Raw genomic sequence first — 21386 nt, forward strand, 5'->3', positions numbered from 1 at the left:
CACAAATGACCCTCACTTACTTTGAGAATAGTGAAGCTGCAGTAGGTGGAAATAAGCTTCAGACAGTCTTACAAGCACTGCTTTTGTAAACATTTTTTGTTTTTTTGGTATTTTTGCACAGTTTTATATATTTTTTTTGTTTTTGATGGAGGGGAAACAACAAAGCACAGGCATTGAAAAAGGCTCAAACTCAGAACTCTGAACTATGGCACCCAACATCCAGGACTTGCCATCCGGATCTTGGCGCCTTGTGCTGCTTTCGACCTATTCACACATCGGTCCACTACTGACATCATCTTATAAACCAACGTTATGTAAATAGTTATTTAATAAAAATGTTTTACCCTGTTTCTTTGCTGGTGTGTTGTCTATATTTTTAATATTTGCATAGGGTTTGTCGTTATTTTGGGCGGGATGGGTGATGGAGCCGAGCTGTCTTGCAGCACTCATGGTGTGGAGCTCAGTTCATCTCACTATTTTCGTATTTCTCATGAAGGGTTGTTTATAATATTTCTATTTTAGCGAGGTCAAAAAAAGATCCAATTAGTGGCGTACTGATTTTGCTCGATTACTTTTATTTTTTTACACGATTTTTCCCGATCTGCAAAGACTAAACAGAGTATTGCGACTTTGTGCTTGTTTGTAAATAGAGAATGAACCAAAGAGAATCAATTGTAAAACAGTAAATGCTTGGATAATAATCAATCAAATGGAGAGACAAGCAGGCAGGACGGATTACAACGGGGTAAAGGCCTGCGTTAACTACTCTTCAGTATCTGCAAAGAGAGAGTACTACTAAGAGAAAAGAGGGGAGGGGGGCAGCGTTCAAAGCACATCAGCGTGCATAAACACGAAAAAGTTTTTATCTATCAAGTACTTGACATTTTAAAGCTTTTCATATTTGCTATTAAAAAACCATTGAAATTCACTGAAAAAACCATAGGTTATAGTCGATATATAGTTAGGAATTTGCATTTACAAAACCTTGAAAATTCAATGAAAAAACCATTGGTTTTAGGCCATATATAGTTAGGGATTTGCATTTACAAAACCTTATTTTACTCGCATAAAACCATTGAAATTCCATATATAGTTAGATGCGCTAACTGTATATCGTGCACCCGCAATCCACTGCTGATGATGTCACATATTACATCATTCATGACATGGTCAGTGACATCACTGATGACATCACTGATGACAACTCAAATGACATCACTGATGACATCTCATTTGACATCACTGATCACATCACTGATGACATCAGTCATGTGATAATACAATGAACCTCTTCAGACTCTAATATAATCTTACATACACTCAGTATAAACAGACACTCACAGACTGTCACTCATCCATGGAGTTACTCACACACCTAGTCAGTCATGGAAAGAATCAATCACACCTCCATTTCCTCAACTATACAGTTATACACACCTTACTTATTCAAACATATTCTAACACATATTTACTCTCTTATACAATCCCTGATACAAGCTCACAGTGATCCATACAGCCACTCACACATTCACTGGCTCTTATCCACAGTTATTTATATATGTCAACTCTCAGATGTATTGTGTTTTACATACGTATTTACTTGCACATGTAGCACTGAGATATCCATTCACTCGCCAAGACACCCATGCACAGTCAACCGCCCATATAGCTGTTTCCACATGCACTCTTGAAGTCATACACCTAGTGAATCAACTGCTTACACATCTATGCACAGACTGACACACCTCCCAGCCACCCACACACATACTCAGTCTCCCATACAAATACTTGAGCAACCAATCAATAACCCATATAGTTATTCATATAGCTACTGATCAACACATGCTGTAGCTTACACAACAACAGACATACTGATGCACAAATTAAGACAGTTTAGTCACTAACCCATGCACTCAGTGAGACACATTTAATCACTCTTTCATACAGTCAGTCATGCACCTACTAAATTCTTCATCCAGACACTTATACATCCACTCATTCTTCAATATGTAAAACATATTTAAACTTTACAGAAACATAGTCACTGGATGTTGTCATCAGTGATGTCATCAGTGATGTCACTGACCATGTCATGAATGATGTAATATGTGACATCATCAGCAGTGGATTGCGGGTGCGCGATATATAGTTAGCGCATCTAACTATATATGGAATTTCAATGGTTTTATGCGAGTAAAATAAGGTTTTGTAAATGCAAATCCCTAACTATATATGGCCTAAAACCAATGGTTTTTTCATTGAATATATATATATATATATATATATATATATATATATATATATATATATATATATATATATATATATATATATATATATATATATATATATATATATATATGTTTTCTAGATATTGCCGGGATGCTGCCTATTAACATTCTGCCGGGCGCTTTCACATTTCTCAGTAAGAGGTGTATGCCCTTTTGGACTTTGAGGGGTGCTAAACATTGCCAGCCATGCTTCATATGCCAGTCTGTAGTGTTCTTGCATAACTTCTGTCTGTATCCGGTGTCATTCTAAAGAGTGTTGCCTATCACCAGTCTGAGAGCTGTTGCATATTGCAGACTTTTGCTGATTGGATTGTTATTAATATTAGTCGAAGTTACTCTGTAGTCTGCATGGAAATTACTCGCCCTCAAAATAGCATTTGCCGATAAATTTACTAAGACATAAGAAAAAGAGCATCACTTGCGTTTTTTTGCTGCAAGATGAAGCAAAATATTTATTATTATTATTATGATGATGATGATAATGGCTATTATTCTCATTGTTGTTCTTCTTCTTCTTATGAATAATGTTGTTAATATTTTTGTTGTTGTTGCTGTTTATTTGAACACTTAGTTTCCTTTGCTGTAATACTCTCCTCTGATCTTTAGAAAGTTCTCTAAATGTTGTTTCTGGTCTGCCTCATGTAACACTAAAGGTAGTACAACACTGGTGCACTTCGCCTTGAATTCATTGCTTTTGTGGATTTTTGGTTATTCTTTATGAGCCTAAAGTTCCCATAAGAATTAGGAGAGACGTTTTAAATTGGCATGTCTCTAAATTCCCTACAATGGAACATTTAGAACTCTCCAGTAGCTCTTTAAACTGAACTGTGGTTGAATGAACTTATGTACCAAGTTGTTTTTTAAAAGATATGTTTTATTGTATGTATGCAATTGTTCTTTTATGGCATTCATGCCGAAATAAAGATTGAAATGAATGAATGAACTGTGGTTAATCTCCTGATATTGCATTTTATTTATAAATGCAATGAGAGTCTCTCTGAGTTAGAAAGAGCTAATACCTTCTAAGCCATTGCTGCTGAGTAGGCAGAACCCCTCTAAAAAAATCTATTTAGTAACTATTAAGAACGCCATATTTAATGGTTCTTAGTCTACTTATTATTTTAAAAAAATGTTTAAATATAAAAAGGAAATCATAAAATAGTGTGTGTCATATGATACAGACTTTCCATTGAAGGTCATCTCAATGTGGTTCAAGGAAACTCAAGTTAAGTTCGAATAACTTCCTTGCCAGGGAACATCTTCCTAAAAAAGCATAGCCCAGAGCTACTGCCTTTTTGTGATGTGCCAACTAACGTATTATAACTTCATCAATTGAGAATCTGAGTGATCAATTGTGCTCTTCTCCAGGGCATTGTAGTTTTTATCGGAGAGATTAATTGAATTGGTTACATTATCTACTTATCTTCATCACGTGTTTCCTTGTAATGTGTTCATTATTGGAGTTAATGCAGGAGCAGGGATAACCTGCTGTGACAAAGACATATGCATACTTAGAAACAAGGTTGCAAAGAGGCAGTTACAAGCAAATAGCCTTCAGTTTTTGCCAAAATTAACATTTATGTTCGATGGACTGAGATTATAATGCTCCTCAGTTAAATAAGTGTTTTCGCCACTTCACGATCTGCAACTTTAAAAACGATATAATTTTAACAAAATTGTATAGTTTACTATTTAATTTAAATTACTCTAATAAGAAAGATTTTTTTTATATGTTGATCTACATACTAAGAGCACAATTGAACAAATATTAAAATATTCCATAGATTAAGGGATTATTAATGTTGTCCTGGTAATAAAAGAGGGTCTAGATTTAGGAGACCAGGAGACTCATATAGAGCTGGGTAATGGTCCATATGCCCAACAGGGTAGCAACGTAGCACCTGCTATATTTAAAGATCCTGCCAGAAGGAATCTCTGCAATGAATGTGTATGTGCCTGGGCAGGTGGCAGATTTACAACTGATTGGAATTCCAAAAACCTTTCAAGGTTATGTCAGTAAAGTAAGACAATTCCTGGTGTAAGACTGAAAAAGTTTCATTATTCCTTTTTATCCGGTTACATTTTTGCGTGAGGAAAAGAGCAACCTATTGCAACCTCGTTGAGTAACATTTATATATTTTTTCACAAATTGAAAATGTATGCCCCGTGAAGAAACCTCTTTACCTAAATTCCTTTAAATTATAGGGGGTTTTCCTTTCTACTCCCCACCCTAAAAATGGGTCTGCTCTTACCATTGATGGAGGTTAGTCTCTAAACATGTAAATGATGGGAAAGGGACAGAAAGGGGTTTGTGGGCATTCTTAAACTTCCTGGTCATTGCTACCCTCACACACTCCCAATTCCCACCTACAGAAGGACATTTACTCTTGGAGAAACCAGTGTGAGTAAAACATTCTGTAAATGCAAAACCAAATTTTCTGAATTACAAAAGTGCTTTGCTGTTCATAAAAAGGCAAATTCCTCTTGTAAGTTAGATGTATCGTTGTAAATAGCTGTGTGAGTCAGACCCTGGGTCTCTACAGTGAGATTATGTTTGCAACACTGCTACTATGTTGGTGATTGCTTGGTTAAGGGGAGGCATCCGGTAGTTGTGACTTGTACACTTTGGGCCAGATTTATCAAGGATCATCCGCCATTTAACCCCTTCGCTGCGGGGGTAATTCCTCCGCTGTGCTGGGGGGGAGAGGGGCGTGCATAGCGCCCGCATGCTCATGACGAGCTGAGCTCGTCATGAGCTACAGTGCTCCTGTGCTCATGACGATCTCAGCTCGTCACAGGTGCATTGGCTACCGTGAAACGCTCAGCACAGCAGGGGAATTATCCCCGCATCTGAGCGTTCCACGGCCCATGACGAGCTGAGCTCGTCATGAGCACCGGATCACCGTGCCTCATGACGAGCTCAGCTCATCATGAGCAGGCAAGGTGTTAAGTGGCGCAAGAACAAGGTAAAACTGAAATGAGACTTATCAAGCCTTGAAAGGCCACCTTGCATGGTTCTGCATGGCTTGATAAATCTAGACTAATGCAAGGCAGTTCAAATAGTTGCCTTGCGTTAATCTATGTTACTCTGCCTAAGGGAGTTGTTCCATGAGTGAAATATGGATGTTCCTTTGCATCCATCAATAGATTTGGGCGCATTCTCAGATTTATCATTAGTGTGGGAATATCTTTACTTCTCATTTTTCCTCTTCTTATGTGTGCTGCATTCCGTAGCACACATAGAAAGAGGAAAATGCCTCTAGGATTGTTTTTGAGCAGGAAGGTGTTCCTTCCTGCACCCAAATAATCCTGCCTACAACACAGCCACCCTTGCACCATGACGCAAGGGTGCCAATATTGGTGCTAGGCAGCAAAAGTATCCCAGCACTAGGAATTCCTGAAATATTCCCTTTCTTGGCTTGCTGCATTGTGCTGCATTAAAAAAATATAGATATGGGCCTGTGATCCTTTCCAGTGTGATCGTGAACTATTTGGGTCACTGTAAATACTTTTAGAGGACGAAGGAAGTGGTCTCAATTAGTTCAATCACGTTCATTTTACTGGCGAGATGTTGATTGTCATTAAAAATCTTGGGGCATATTACCAAGAAGTGCGTTGGAAAACGCACAACGCACATTCCCGTATCGCCAGCTATCGCCAAATTTCATCGCCGTTTTAGTGCGCAATTATCAATGCGCATCAGGTAGGCGAATTGCAATTCAGCTATAGTCGGCGATATGGCACATTAGCGCATGAAAACAAACGTTGTTTTCACGCGCTAATGTGGGCCTTGATAATATGGGGGGGTTGATTCAGCTTTATGATCCACATTCCCATGTTATCAATGCCTTACGCCTGGTCAGAGCAGGCGTTGGGAGACCTGCGATAAACGAGTTTATCGCAGGTCTTTTCCTCCCAACGCCTGCCTTGGTAATAGGGTGTTCCCACCTCCAACCACATTTTTCATGTGGTTGGACGTGGGCTTGGGCCAGGTTTAAAATGCCCTTGTTATTAGGGCTCCAGCAGTATCGCCGCTTTCTCAGCACAATTCGCCTAAAAAGCAGCGATACTTGCCCTTGGTAATATGCCCCCTTCTTTATGAACCCCACATAGGGGAATGATTCAGTCCTCCTTTGACAGAAACGATACAAAAAAAGATGAAAATAAGATATATGCATTTTCTGCTTAAATCACAGCTAAAGCTACACTGTGCTTTCCGCTAAAGTATATGAACAACAAATGCCATTAGAACTGGGCGCGTTTGTCAGCTTGTCAGCATGCATTTCCTATAACAATTAAATTCTCCCAGGCAGGCGTTCTGTTGGTAAAATACTTTCCTTATATTTTCAAGAAGATCAAACGTGTTGAATTTTCTTCAGAAGAACAAGCGCCATGTTCAGGAACCGATGACAGTGTGTCTGGATTGATGACATGAGATAATAATGACTGCCATTAAATTACCCACAGTGCATTATGCCTCCCTCCATTCTTTACGAGTGCATCACAGCTTTGAGAACAGCAGCCTTCAAGCAATTAATCTGGTCGTTTCTAGAGTGCATTTACAAGTATATGTTGGCAGTGTGTTTAGTAACTGTTTTATACAGAGAGAGTAATAAAGGATGCAAGCTTAGCCAACACGAATAAAACAGTAACCTTTAACTAGCCATCCACGCGCATATTCTGAGTGCAGGAGGTAGAACTGATCAACACCTTAAGAAGCAGACCTTTTTACTAGCATTCCAGGTATTCCTTCAAACAGAGAAAACATTTAACAATCAAAAAGAATGCTTAAAAATGGTAGATCACTTGTTTAACAAAACAGTCCTTGTTGTGCAATGTGAAAGAACGTGTCACCTTTAACCCCTTCACTGCTGCGGCTATTCCGCCGCAGTGCTAAGGGGGCAGGGCGGAAATACAGCGGGCGCATGCTGGTGACGGAACCGCTCCGTCCCCAGCATCGGTTGCGCTGTGCTTATGACTGAGTGCTTCCGTCATGGCCCCGACCGCTCAATAGAACGCTCAGCGCAGGCGCGGAATTCGCCCCGCGCAGGAGCGTCGGGCCGCCCCTGACGGAACTGCTCCGTCAGCAGCACAGCGCCACCGCAGCTGATGACAGAGCGGTTCCGTCATCAGCAGGGGAGGGGTTAAACTACAGAAAAAAAACACTAAGAGGCTTTTTTATGAGAAGCTTGCGTCGCCGAACTTTTTTTGATGCCTCAGTGGCGCCAACGTTTCAACCATACCTATGACGCGAGGCAAAGCCACTTGCGTGACTTTGAATAGCCTCATCATAGATATGGAGTAAGACTAAGCAGTGCAAGTCACTGCGTTGCCTTACACAGCACCAGGGAGGCGTTCCATGGGCATTGTAGTGGGTTTTCCCACGCAACACCAATGGATTTTGATGCTGCCCTGGATTTACTTAATGATGTAAACCTGGGTCAGTACCAAAACCGTACGCCTCCCCAGGGCAGGCATAATGAGGAGAAATATTTGTATTTCTCCTAGTTTTTTTCCTTTATCCATGTGGAAAGAGGAAAACGCCTCTCTGGGTAGTTTTTGTGCAGGAAGATGCCCCTTCCTGCACAAAAACAATCCTACATGCAAGGCAGGCACTCTTACACAACAGTGCAAGGATGCCTGCATTGGGGCTAGGCAACACAGTGTGCACCAGCAAAAGGGGGAAAAGACAGGAATGCACCGTATTTCATAAATACGGTGCATACCTGTCCTTATTCCTTGGCAAAGACTTGCGGTGCTGTCGTATGCCAATTTCCTGTAAAAGAGGGCCTAAATGGCTAGACTAAAAAAACTAGGACAGTGCTGTGTGTTACTTGTGCTATTTCAAAGCATCGGATGGATGGTTCATGGGTGTTCCCATTCAACCACCCAAGGCTTTTGAAGCAAATCCCTATCTACTAACATTTGTAGATAAAGATTTGTGTCTAATAGTTATGCCAAATTGGGCAGGCGTAAAAGTGGAGGCACCTTTAAATGTGCAAATGTTTCCAAATTTGCATGTATGTTCGCGTTGTACAGGACACACATTGCTGGCTTTAGAGCTGTTGGTGCCCGGTGTCACGATCATTTTTGCCCCCCCCCCTCTCGGATTCCCTCAAGACCACGGACCTCCAGGCAAAAGTGCCCCTCATCTCTTAATAGGACCTCTCTCTCATAAATTTCATTTGTTTTAAAGCACTGGTAAAGGCTGACTTTACTAATAAAAAGGTATATTTAACCAAACAAACCATTTTCAGCAAAATTAGGAATAGATAATGAAAATTTCATATCTTTGGAATGATGGTGATGATTCATCTTTAGTTGTAAAGTTGGATTTGACATTACCATTTTAGAAATATCACTTTTAGAAAGGAGAAATTTCTCTGCTCCTAACTTTGCTCTGTGTGCCTGCAGCCTGTTTCGAATACATTACTGGGCTGGGTAATAGATATACTTTGTGCATTCCCTCTAGACAGCCTCAAACACACGAAAGGCTGGGTGTGACAGTGGACTTCATTCTGATAGACGACGTGGGTAGTTAGGGGGAGAGGTGACTCACACTTTCATCTGAATAGGCAGTGCCCTGTGTCCCGCACAAAAGGCTGCCTGCCCCCCACAGAAAGCCTGACAAAAGGGACTGGGTTGAAAAGAATCAATGGGCACTTCAGAAAACTCCTTTGAAGTCACAACTTGCATCAAAGGCACTTTTGGGTATACTTTCTAGGGCTCTGAACCTATCAAATCAGTACACTACTGAACTTGGGAAGAACTCTACTAGAGTAACGACTGCTCTGTTGTAAGGATTGCCACTTTGCTGCAACCAACTGTTCTAAGGAACTGCTTCTTTGTTTTGGTGAGCTCCACTGCTGCCTGCTGATCTCTGCCCGGCTGAGGACAAGGACTGGACCCATCTCACTTAAACTTAGAGTGACACCAGTCGTTTGCAGGCTTGCCTCACGTTTTCTGACATTTCACAAGCACAAAGGACTTCCTGCAATCCTTCTAGTGCTGCTGGACTCTGTAAGTCCTACCCTTGCCCGAAGTGCCCCTTCCAGTCCTGGGCCCCAGAAGTGGGTTTTGCAGCTGATTTCTGCAGAAACCAGCACATCACCTTGACTGCAGGAGACTGTCTGCTGCATCGCCCTTGGACACCGACACAGAGGCTGGTCAACAATGATGGATCCACAGCCTGTGTGGCTTGATGATGACGTACTGCATGGTTCAACGATGATACATTGCATTCACTTCAATGGAGCTCAGCGACTATGTGGGACCCCCTTTGTGCATCTCGACAATGATGCAATATGCTTTCAACATCGGCAAAAGCTCCATCCAGGGTATTTCTTCAGTGGACCTGTCTGGGTTCTGTAGCAGACCTTGCCTTCATTGCTGTTGGCTTGAACTCTGAATTTGCACCGGTCCCTTTCACCCTCAGGTAACCTTTTAACCCCTAGTGACTTCTAAACACTGTTTTCACAGTTAATCTTTAAAAAATCATATCTCTACTTCTACTTATTGAATTGTTGTCGTTTTGGCCTTGTTTTACTCAAGTAACATTCTCTATTTTCCTAAACCTGTGTGGAGTATTTTTGTGGTGTTTTCATTGAGCTACTCTAATTTAAGTTTTGCTCAAATGTTTTGCACATTCGCTCTGCCAACTAGCGACCTCATTTCTAACAGGGAAGACTACCCTAAGGATGACAGGTCTAACACTGCTGTACTGCAATGTTTTCATTTGAGTACCCACCTACTGTCAATGCATCAAATTTGTTAAAATCTTAGTTCAGCCTCAAAAAAGAGAATAGCTCTATTTACTACTATTTACTATTACTATTTGCTGGAATGTGAATTTACCAACAAACAAGGGGTCATTCCATATGATCAGCAACAGAGGAGGGCCTAGGCCCCCACTGGAACCTGTATAGTGGACTCTAGCGCAGATTTCTGATCAATAAAACGTGCAGCAGCCCTGAATGCTTCCCGAACACAATTAAAGGTTTGAGTTTTCTCCTATTCTTGTGTCCCTAATCTTCACTGTTTGATATGATGTTGAAGTGCGAACAAAATAGGATTTTCGGGTTGGTGGTTTAGGCTTTCTGAATATTTGGGTTTTACATTAGCGTAAAGGTATTAACTCCCCAGACAGTCATCCCTCCCTGAAATAGCTGTTGCCCCGGTCCTTGTTGGGCTGGGTTCCCTGTCTGCTGCTGTTGTTGCCATGTGTTGAGCGAATCATCTGGTCCTTGTTGTAGTGGAATGGTTGCTGAATAATTTCCCTGCGGGTGAATGTAAGGTGCATTCAGGTTGGTCTGGGCTTGATTATGTGGATGGGGATTTTGCAGGGACTGGTCTAGGCTTATCGATCCTTGCTCATGATACAACTTTAACCAGCATAGGTTGGCCATGTGACCCATTCCATGGCAATAGAAGCATTCTCTGAGGTCTGGATGCTGCTAGACAACATGACCTCTGCTGTTAGGACTGGGTAGAAACCCTCTGGGATTCTGAGGTGGAGCTTCCTTTAAGACTGGTGCTATTTGCTGGTTCGGTGCCATCCCATTTGTGATCTGTAAATCAGTAGCCTCAGGCCTAGGTCCCAGGGCCTGACTAACCATATAATCCTTACTAAAGATTGATGGAGAGGTTATTTCGACAACAGTGATTCGATCTAGTTTTTGAACATACATGTATCATGACGTATATCTACATCACTATTAACAGGTTTATGTAATCTAAAATCATGAAGAGTGTTGTAATAGAGATGTCATGAATGTTGACACTGGTGACATGATTTTGTACTTTGTAATTATTATTTTGTGTGTATACTTCATGTTGTAAACTATCTCCAGTGTGGTGAGTATCCTTTGGATAATTTAAGAATTCAGACAATAAGGAGCTTGAACATCCTGAAATCTATGTTTCTATGATTGTTTTATTTAATGTGTTATGATCATTGTTTGTGAAATGTCCACATAATCTCTTTCCATTCAGAATGTGTTGCTCGGCACCATTATATGTATGTTCAGGATATACTTTTAAAAAATTATATTTGATTTTCTTCTAGCTCTTGTATTTGGTTACTTTTGCACCACATTCAAAGTTTAACCTTTTTAGCACTTGCAATAAACACCCTTTAACATTCCTAGTAAGTAATGTGTTAAAACATATCTGATCTGCTTCAGTCAGCAAACGAGTTTACTAGAAAGAAGAAATAATTTAGGAAGTCAGAAAGTATAGTTCAAAATCACCTAGTACTTAAGGTGCCATGTACTAAACCTGTCATGTGATTAAAGCCTTGGTTAAGAACAGAGCGTTTTACTCATTTTGTAAGACAGCACACAATCGCTGAGCATGTGCCAACGTTGTGATTTTGTAAGTTAATACATTATTTATGGGCATCAGAGTTTGAAAACCTGAAATGGTGTTCAGTACTCTTTTCCCCATAATGAAACATGAGCAGCAGTAATCCAGAAGGGGATACCACCCTAACTAACTGTATGTAGTGAACCGGGTAACACCAAATGTGCACACAAATGGCTCTTGAAAGTTGAAATGTGAACCTCATGCATTCTTGGGCCCATATGGCTGAGATACCCGTCACCCCCTCTCAACACAGTACCCAAGAATGGGAATACGGAAACAGTTCTGAACTTTTGGAAGGCGGGAGGGAGTTACCCTCCCGGCCGTATTTATTAAAATATGAAACAAAATTAAAACATTAAAATAACAGTTTCATATCATGTACAATTTCATTTCCACATTACGATGTTTTGGCTGACCTTAACACATTTCTAATACAAAGGTTCTCCTAGCCGATACTAACATCCTACAAATGCATTTTTAAATTGAAATTGTACATCCTAACGTTAAGGGCCAACGGCAAGGTCGTAACCGGTGTCAGATCCCTAAACCAGAACTCCCCCCTCACTTGTGAGGGGCGGCCGCACAGAGGACTGCACCTCATGTGCACATACCAATTTCCCTTGTCTTGACGGGGGCCCCAATTAACTCGACGCCATCTTAATGGTCGTCCGAGGACTCGTGTGAGGTGTCTAGAAGGTAGCGTAGACCCCCCTCCCCACCCCACACAACTTACCACATCTGCCGTCGCAGATGTCCTGGCCCCGGGAAATTCCCAGGAGGGGCCCGTAGCCCCTCCTATCCAGGGAGGGGCCTTGACCGCCTTCCCTTTCCTTTCGGCGTCCCATCCTTAGAAGGGACCGCCTCCCCGTTGAGGGGCCAATGGCCACCTCCCCCCGGGCGCTCCCATCCGTAATGGGTGACGCCCCCCCCTAGGGATCTTCCAATTACTGCTCACCGATCATGACCTTACCGCCCGACCAAATAATAAATACGACAAACTAATTACTAAAGATGCTAATTACTAAAGAGGAGAAAGACAATAAGACATTCAAAGTATGAACTGTCTAAAACATCACTGATCAACTCTGGTGCAACTACTTTTATTCAATAAAGCATACTGTAAAGAATTATCCACTTTATTGCATACTGCATCACAACTTTATTCAGAACAACCTGTAAGAAAAATAGTTACCACGTCAAATGACTTTATTTCAAAAACGACTTTCTGTCCTCAGGGGCTGGTGGGTGGGTCAAAATTGGCTCTTCGTTCCGTCTCGAGCTCACGTGCAGCGGGGAGGTGCAGCTTCAGAGCACAGGAACACGAGGATGCTTCCTTGGCTTGTCGCTCCTTTTATCCTTCTTCGGGCGGGCGTAAACCCGCCTCCACCCGCCTCCGGGGGCGTGGCTGGCGGCTTCAGTGTCTAGGACAACCCACTCTTGGGCGGGAAAAAGCGCGCCCCGGCTACGCCGCTTTGGGCATACCAGCCGAGACTCGCCTCCCGCCCAAGATGGCTTCCCGGGGGGGTCGGGGCACTCCACCATACGTTCGGGGGGACCGAGTGGTCGCCCCTTTCCATATGGCTGAGATACCCGCCACCCCTCTCAACACAATCCCCAAGAATGGGAATACGGAAACAGTTCTGAACTTTTGGAAGGCGGGAGGGAGTTACCCTCCCGGCCGTATTTATTAAAATATGAAACAAAATTAAAACATTAAAATAACAGTTTCATATCATGTACAATTTCATTTCCACATTACGATGTTTTGGCTGACCTTAACACATTTCTAATACAAAGGTTCTCCTAGCCGATACTAACATCCTACAAATTCATTTTTAAATTGAAATTGTACATCCTAACGTTAAGGGCCAACGGCAAGGTCGTAACCGGTGTCAGATCCCTAAACCAGAACTCCCCCCTCACTTGTGAGGGGCGGCCGCACAGAGGACTGCACCTCATGTGCACATACCAATTTCCCTTGTCTTGACGGGGGCCCCAATAAACTCGACGCCATCTTAATGGTCGTCCGAGGACTCGTGTGAGGTGTCTAGAAGGTAGCGTAGACCCCCCTCCCCACCCCACACAACTTACCACATCTGCCGTCGCAGATGTCCTGGCCCCGGGAAATTTCCAGGAGGGGCCCGTAGCCCCTCCTATCCAGGAAGGGGCCTTGACCACCTTCCCTTTCCTTTCGGCGTCCCATCCTTAGAAGGGACCGCCTCCCCGTTGAGGGGCCAATGGCCACCTCCCCCCGGGCGCTCCCATCCGTAATGGGTGACGCCCCCCCCCTAGGGATCTTCCAATTACTGCTCAGCGATCATGACCTTACCGCCACAGGCCGGATAGTTGACCGGCTATCCGGACCCCCCACAAAAACTCCTACCTAAAGGTCATGCTGTAAACTCATTAACCAGGCTACGAGGTCTCCTATGAGTAAAGAATTCCCCACCCGGGACAAATGGACCCCATCTTCTAGATACATATGGTCCCCCCTGATACATCCATGAGGAATCGAATGCAATGTACTTGTACGGAACAGTCTACCAAGCTTGTTATTTACTTTCTTCACAGAATGATTTATAGCAGACACTGAATTAGCCCCCCGCCACACCTTTCGTGGAATCATATGGGACCATGCAATCGTGCACCCCGGAACCCTTCTCGCCAACCAACTTACAGTGGACAATATCAACTCGAGAAGTACCCGTCGACCAGTGGTCACCAAATCATTGCCCCCAAGATGCACTATGATTATAGCTGGCGGTGACCTTGTCCGCCCTAACAAACCCTCCATAAAAGTTTGAAACTGGTCAATACAGAGCCCGCCCCTTCCGTAGAAGGTCACCCTGTACCCGTATTCCCCAGCCATGTGAATCATGTCACCTGCTTTGAATACGTCCGCGGCACGCCTCACGTATGAGTGGCCCACGACCCACACCACTTTTTCCTCAGCGGGTGATCTTTGACCGCTGGTTCCCAGGTGTCGGGTCGACTGCACAGTCCGCCCCGCCTCGTAAGCTTGCGAAACTGTAAACCAAACAAAAACAAGAAGCGTGAGTACATGATATCAGCTTCACAACATGTGCAACCGCACATACCTTTTGTAACAATTCGAGGACCAACGCCCCAACTGTTTTACTTTTTCCACACTCAGACCCCTGGCTGTAGCTTCTGTAGCAGCCCCTATCCGGAAGGAATGGGTCCCAAACTCGCCCGGGTTCAAGCCCGCGGCCGAAATTGCCATTGCAAGCACCCGCTGGAACTGAAACCTCGTCAGTGGGGTGGCATCGGCGTGTCTCAGCAAGGTCCCCCCCCATGATGCCGCCCTCTGCGCTAAATACTCCTCAACGCATGCAACAGGGCACATGGGAGATCCGGGAATCCGCTGGACTACTACACTGTCCCCGATCGCACCCTGATCAGTCTTGGACCTGGCAAACGAGACAATCATCGTCTCCCCCTTAACTTGAATGTGCTCTCGGCACAGTCCACAACCGTATCCTGCTTGTTCTTTGCCACCAGTTTGCTTACCCGCATAGCCCCATGGAATGCTAATGCAAAAGCGGCCCGGAATAACACTGTCTCTGAATGAGATGAACATGTCGCAGGGAGTACAGACAGTAACTGGGCCAACCTTTCCAGACCTATCGGGTGCCTTTCATCTACTCTGCGACCCTCAAGGCGTTGCCACCCACGCAGCGCTTTCTGTACTACAAAAGACGCCGTGGGGTCCTGGATACCATGAGCCCGTGCCATAAAGGAAATGGCGGCCCGATGCCTCTGGGCCGTAGCTACCGATTTGCCTGCCTGATGTAATGACAGCAAAAACTTTAAGACATACTCTTCTTGGCCCCAAAGCTCCCCCCTAGCAGAACCCAAAAAGGACCAATAGGAACGGAACGCCCCTTCATATGCCTTCCTTGTCCTGGGTGCTAAACTCTCTCCCACGAGGTTTTGTAGTTCGGGGCACCGAGAGACCAGAGAGCTTCGGGAAATGGTGCCGCCACCGGGTCCGCTGTGGGCAGAAAACCCCAGAAGGCCTGCATACGGAAACGAGAAAGCGCATCAGCAGCCTGATTCAGCACCCCTGGCACATGTCTTGCCCTAAAGAGCACGTTCAATTGCATACATAGCAAGACAATTTCCTTGAGCAATCTCAGAAACCATTTGCATCGTGCTGCCTGACTATTGATACACTCAACCACGGTCATGTTATCAGACCAGAACACCACAGAGCGATCCCGAAACCCCTCCGGCCATGTTTTCAAGGCCACCAGAATAGGGAACAGTTCGAGAAAAGCGATGTTACCTGTAAGCCCACACTCGTGCCACCATGACGGCCATGTTGGAGCTGACCAGTGATTACCAAATATGGCGCCAAAGCCTATACTCCCTGCCGAATCTGTCCACAACCCCAACTCCTCGGAGGACACCGCCGGCTTGTTCCAGACAACCCGACCATTGAAATCCGCCAGGAATGCCAACCAAATGCGCATGTCCTGGCGAATCTCAGCCGAGAGCCTCGTGCGGTGGTGCCCCTCTTTAAGACCGACCATGGCTTGTGCAATCGAGCGGGGAAAAAGGGCGGGCCATTGGCATCACTCTAAGGGCAAAATTCAATTGACCTACAGTCTGCTGAAATTGATGCAAATTTACCTTAGTCTCGCTAATACATGTTTTAAGCGAGGCCCTGAATTTCATCACCTTTTCCTTGGGCAACCGGAAGCAACCTTCTTCGGAATCGAGCTCTATTCCCAGAAACTCGAGCGAAGTAGATGGCCCCACCGTCTTACCTGGCGCCAATGGCACACCAAACTGACTCATCAGACCACAAAATTCATTTAAAGCCTGTGCACATTCTGGGTCCCCGGCTGCCCCCAGGAACAGAAAATCGTCAAGATAATGCATAACATGCTGAAACCCCGTCATCCTTGTGAATGCCCATTGCAGAAAACTACTGAATTTCTCAAAATATGCACAAGATATGGAGCATCCCATTGGCATACATTTATCCATGTAATAGCGTCCCTGAAACATGAAACCAAGGAGACGCTGATCGTCTGGGTATACCGGGAGCAACCGGAACGCTGACTCGATGTCTGACTTGGCCATCAGCGCTCCGGGCCCCAGGCGATTCAACATGGCGACGGCATCATCGAAAGATGCGTACCGCACCGAACAAACTTCCGGGTCTATCGCATCGTTCACCGAAAGACCTCTCGGGGCTGACAAGTTATGTATCATTCTAAACTCACCCGGGTCCTTCTTGGGGACCACTCCCAAGGGTGAACAAACAAAATTAGCAACTGGTGGCATGTCAAATGGTCCAGCAACCCGACCCCGGGTCACCTCCTTCCCAATCTTTGCTTGTACCACCGCCGTATTCTGCAGGACCGACAGTTGGTTCCTACACTGTGCTTTACCCTGAAAATTCCCCACCGGGATGCGGAAACCATACGAAAAACCGTCTCGCAACACCCCAGCGGAGACATGATCCGGGTATTCATTGAGCCAAGGAATCATTGCCATGGTATCAACCGGGGTAGGTAAAGGCGCCCCTCGGACTATTTCAGACCTGTTTGGCGCTTCCCCTACTTCCGTTATCACCCGTTTTGGCTCTGCACATGGTCTCGGGATGCGAGGACTGTCCACACCCCCCACATTCATGCCTAAACTTGCATGACCCCTGGGGCCTCGTACACTTTCCCCTGTTAAAATTCCAGCAGACCCCTTTTTTACCTGTATTGCCATTCGACCTTGCATGGTGCTCGTTACTTGATCCCGCCCGAAAGGGCGCCCCAGATGAGTGGCGGGAAAACTCGCCCCGTTCCCCCCCAACAATGGCGTCTTTGTCATGCCTGATTTCTCCATTTTTTGCCAGGAAATGGAGTCGTAACAATCCCACGTCAGAGATGTGTCGAACTCCTTGGCCTTACGAAAAATATTATCATAACAAAACCACTGATTGCCCTCATATGTCTGAGAAAACTCCATAATACGTGTCTGGTACACGGGTAACTCGGCCAACAGTTCAGGCCTCTGTTCCCCCATAATTGCAGTGAATATCCCAAACGCTCTGCCCCAATTACCTATCGTTTCATCAACTCTGAAAGCGGCCATCTTGGCGCGCCAAACACTCGGGTGCAGAAACTCTTTTTGGACTTTCACATGCTCAATCTCGTAATGATCAGTTAATAAAGAAAACATGTTTATATATTTCTCAGCCCATATCCTCTCTTTGATTTCCATCGGAATATGCTGAGCCACTTTCTCCCTTCTCGAGGGTACTGACCCCTCCCCCGCAATCGGCAATAGCTGCTTACCTGAACCGGAAGCTGTGACCGTAGTCGCTGCCGAACTCATGCCCGCTGCGGGTTGTCCCACTGGAGCCTGCGGGGGAACAAAAGGACATGGTGCCTTTGCAGCCTCTCTTGATTGCCGCAACTGCCTCATTACTGCCCTGGCGTCATCTGTCGTTGCCCCCTCACTCTCTTTCCCCAACCATGCCGCCAACTGTGCGGCCAACTCGGGAGGCATATCCTCCCCGTTCACTGGGGTGACTACAACGGGAATTGGTCGCCCCTCGTTCGGGACCGGGATCGGCGCCTCAGTCGGTGTATCAGGGTGCGCCGGCGGCGTCTTGGGAACCGGGGCCTCTCTCCCAGTTGCTCCCCTCTTGGCCCTTCTACCTCTCCCGTTAGGGACTACTCCCGGCAATGCTGGTCCGATGACTCGCTTAGGGCCCCCTACACCGTTCATTGCCGCCATCTGTTTCTTCATCTCGGCCATGTCTTTCACGAGAATGCGTAGCATCTGATCGGTACCGACCCGCTTTCCGACCTTCTTGCCCGGCATTGTCCAATGCTGATTCTCTGAAAGAAAAACGACAAAAATTAACACGCTCAAAATTGGCTCTTCGTTCCGTCTCGAGCTCACGTGCAGCGGGGAGGTGCAGCTTCAGAGCACAGGAACACGAGGATGCTTCCTTGGCTTGTCGCTACTTTTATCCTTCTTCGGGCGGGCGTAAACCCGCCTCCACCCGCCTCCGGGGGCGTGGCTGGCGGCTTCAGTGTCTCGGACAACCCACTCTTGGGCGGGAAAAAGCGCGCCCCGGCTACGCCGCTTTGGGCATACCAGCCGAGACTCGCCTCCCGCCCAAGATGGCTTCCTGGGGGGGTCGGGGCACTCCACCATACGTTCGGGGGGACCGAGTGGTCGCCCCTTTCCAGTAAATCTGGGTCCTACATGCTATTCCTCCTTGCCGGCCTGAAAACTCATGCTATATTGTAATTTGGGGATACAACACACAATCGTTATCTCAAGCTCCATTTCTACCCTTTAATTATTGGGCATCTAGTAATAAGGATCTCTGTATTTCTGACCTGTGTTCCATATATGCAGTGTATGTTGAGTAACTTCTTTTGTGCATACACCGTAGACAGTGCGAGTTACTTCACGAACCCAGCTCAACTCAGTGACTGTCCATGGCCACAAAACAAGTAATTTATATGTCCTTTGCAGTTTCATTTAGGAAGGTTATCTTCAGTGATCATTTGAAACTTTATCATTGCACAGCTATGGAAATATAAACACGGATGGGTTCCTTCTTGCCCTTAATGCACACCTCTCTCTTGTCTAGGCAGAGCAAGACAACGGCCATCCTCTTCCAGCATTTGCCAATTTGCATATCGATATCCTTGATGAGAACAACCAAGCACCTTTCTTCACGGTAGATGGATATCAAGGTTTCATTTTGGAATCTTCTCCTGTGGGTACAACCATCTCTGCCAACCAGAATCTAACAGCTCCCCTGAAAATAATAGCCTTAGACAACGACGTAGAAGAGGTGAGACTTTTATCATGCTTTGTGATATACCAGTTCAAATTTTTTTCTTTGACATAATTGGTGCACATAACACCTGTTAGACATTTGTTTTCATAAGTCTATACTATATTGTGAATCATTTGTATCACATTTGTATAATAATACTGTAATCAATCTTTTCTATTCTGTGCCATTCACTAAGCTATTTGGTAAGAAATCTAGTTTTTCGTACATTAGAAACTTTGGGCCTGATTTAGAGTTTGGTGGATGGTGACGTTGCAGTCAATACCGATATTCTGTACACCTGTGCGTTAAGATATAATGTACTTATAATAAGGGAGACAGAATATCCGTCACATTTGTCACAGAGTACACATGCCCCAAACTTTAAGACAGGTCCTTATTATTTAATAAGTCTGCATGTTTTTCAACCAATTGATGACCTCTACATACTGAATATGGATTATTCGTTTTGTTTTTCTTCGGCCTAAGTTTCCAGGCTTTACGACAGACATCGTAATTGGCCCCCAAGTGTTTAGGCACCTGGTGTCAGTCTGGAGCCATGTTTTACAGGCCCACTGGGTGGCTGGCACAAAAGGTAGAGCAGTTCACAGGTGTCATGTAACTTCCAGTCCCTGGGAATATTTTCTACACCTTACGCTGCAGACTTAACCCCTCCCATGCTCGTGACGGAACCGTTCCTTCACGAGCCTCGGGTGGGCTGTGCTGGTGACGGAACGGTTCCGTCACTGCCCGCCTGCGCGGCGCGTTCTATTGAGCGGGCGGGGCCGTGACGGAACCGTTCCGTCACAAGCACAGCTCACCCACGTGCCGTGACGGAGCAGTACCGTCATGAGCACGGGACCGCCGCGCGTCCCCCCAACCCCTTAGGACTGCGGCAGAATAGCCGCCGCAGTGAAGGGGTTAAAGGCAAGTATATGTCAATCAGGGAGTAAGCCAAATTGACAATGCTTAAAGGGGGAACACGGGCATTTTACCTCTGTTTAGCAGGACTAAGGTACACAGAATAATAAAAATACAGCAAAAATAGGGTTCAGAAAAAGATGCAAAATCTGGAGTGTTGATGGAGGGAAGGCAGATTTACTTTTGCAGTCAAGAGAATTCTGCGGCAAATTGGAAGGTGTTTATAGTGGGGTCTTATCTTGTTAGATGAAACATTTAAGACAATGATTATGATGTCATTCTATTGCCTTGTACCATTCTGGGATAAAGTATTATTCCAAATGTGGTCATGATTATGCTGAATATATATGAAACAACTTAGGAGAAGTAGTCATTTGTATCATAGCAAAATGATACTGGCAAAGAAACTTGGCATTTGAAATATGTAGCACTGATTGGAAATTGAACAACTATGCTGTTTTCACATTGAAATGTCTGCCCATCCACAAAAAAACAAATCATTATTGGAGCTGGCATATCATGAGAATCTCTAATAAAGAGGGTTGCATTTGATTGCAGATGTTTATTGTGCAATAAAATACTGTTTTGGTGTTGATGAATATAACTCACATTTAATTCACAAAAAGCCAGTAAAATTAGACTCTCCTTCTTCAATATTGCTGTTTTAAATTGCATCAAAATAAATGAAATGCAGTAATAAAAATATTTAGAACTTCAACACATGCCATTTAGACAACCAAGTGTATGTTCCTGCAACTTAATACACTTCACAAAAGTGTCACTTTTTCAGTTTCTGAACTGTTTCAGAAAAATCAAGGAAATATTTTAAAAAATATGTTCAACTTTTATTATTTTTTGTGATGAGAGTTCACTGTATTTTCAAACTATTGATGCAATGTAACAAAGCACTTAATTTAGAAGGAACTAGATCTAGAGACAAATGGGAATCTGAGTGCAGTGGGAAAAACTCAGACAGGCAATGG

At 44.5% G+C, this 21386-nt stretch overlaps 1 protein-coding gene across 1 annotated transcript in view; it reads left to right on the plus strand.

The window, feature by feature from the left end:
- Positions 1-21386, plus strand: part of PCDH15 (protocadherin related 15) — a 2701201-nt gene that overhangs the window by 1394187 nt on the left and 1285628 nt on the right. Inside the window, exon 11 of the mRNA XM_086921939.1 lies at positions 19294-19500. Within this exon, the coding sequence (XP_086778065.1) occupies positions 19294-19500 (207 nt within the window). The remainder of the gene's footprint in view (positions 1-19293; positions 19501-21386) is intronic.

This window comes from Lissotriton vulgaris, chromosome 5, assembly GCF_964263255.1.
Source record: "Lissotriton vulgaris chromosome 5, aLisVul1.2, whole genome shotgun sequence".
Classification (NCBI taxonomy): Eukaryota; Metazoa; Chordata; class Amphibia; order Caudata; family Salamandridae; genus Lissotriton; species Lissotriton vulgaris.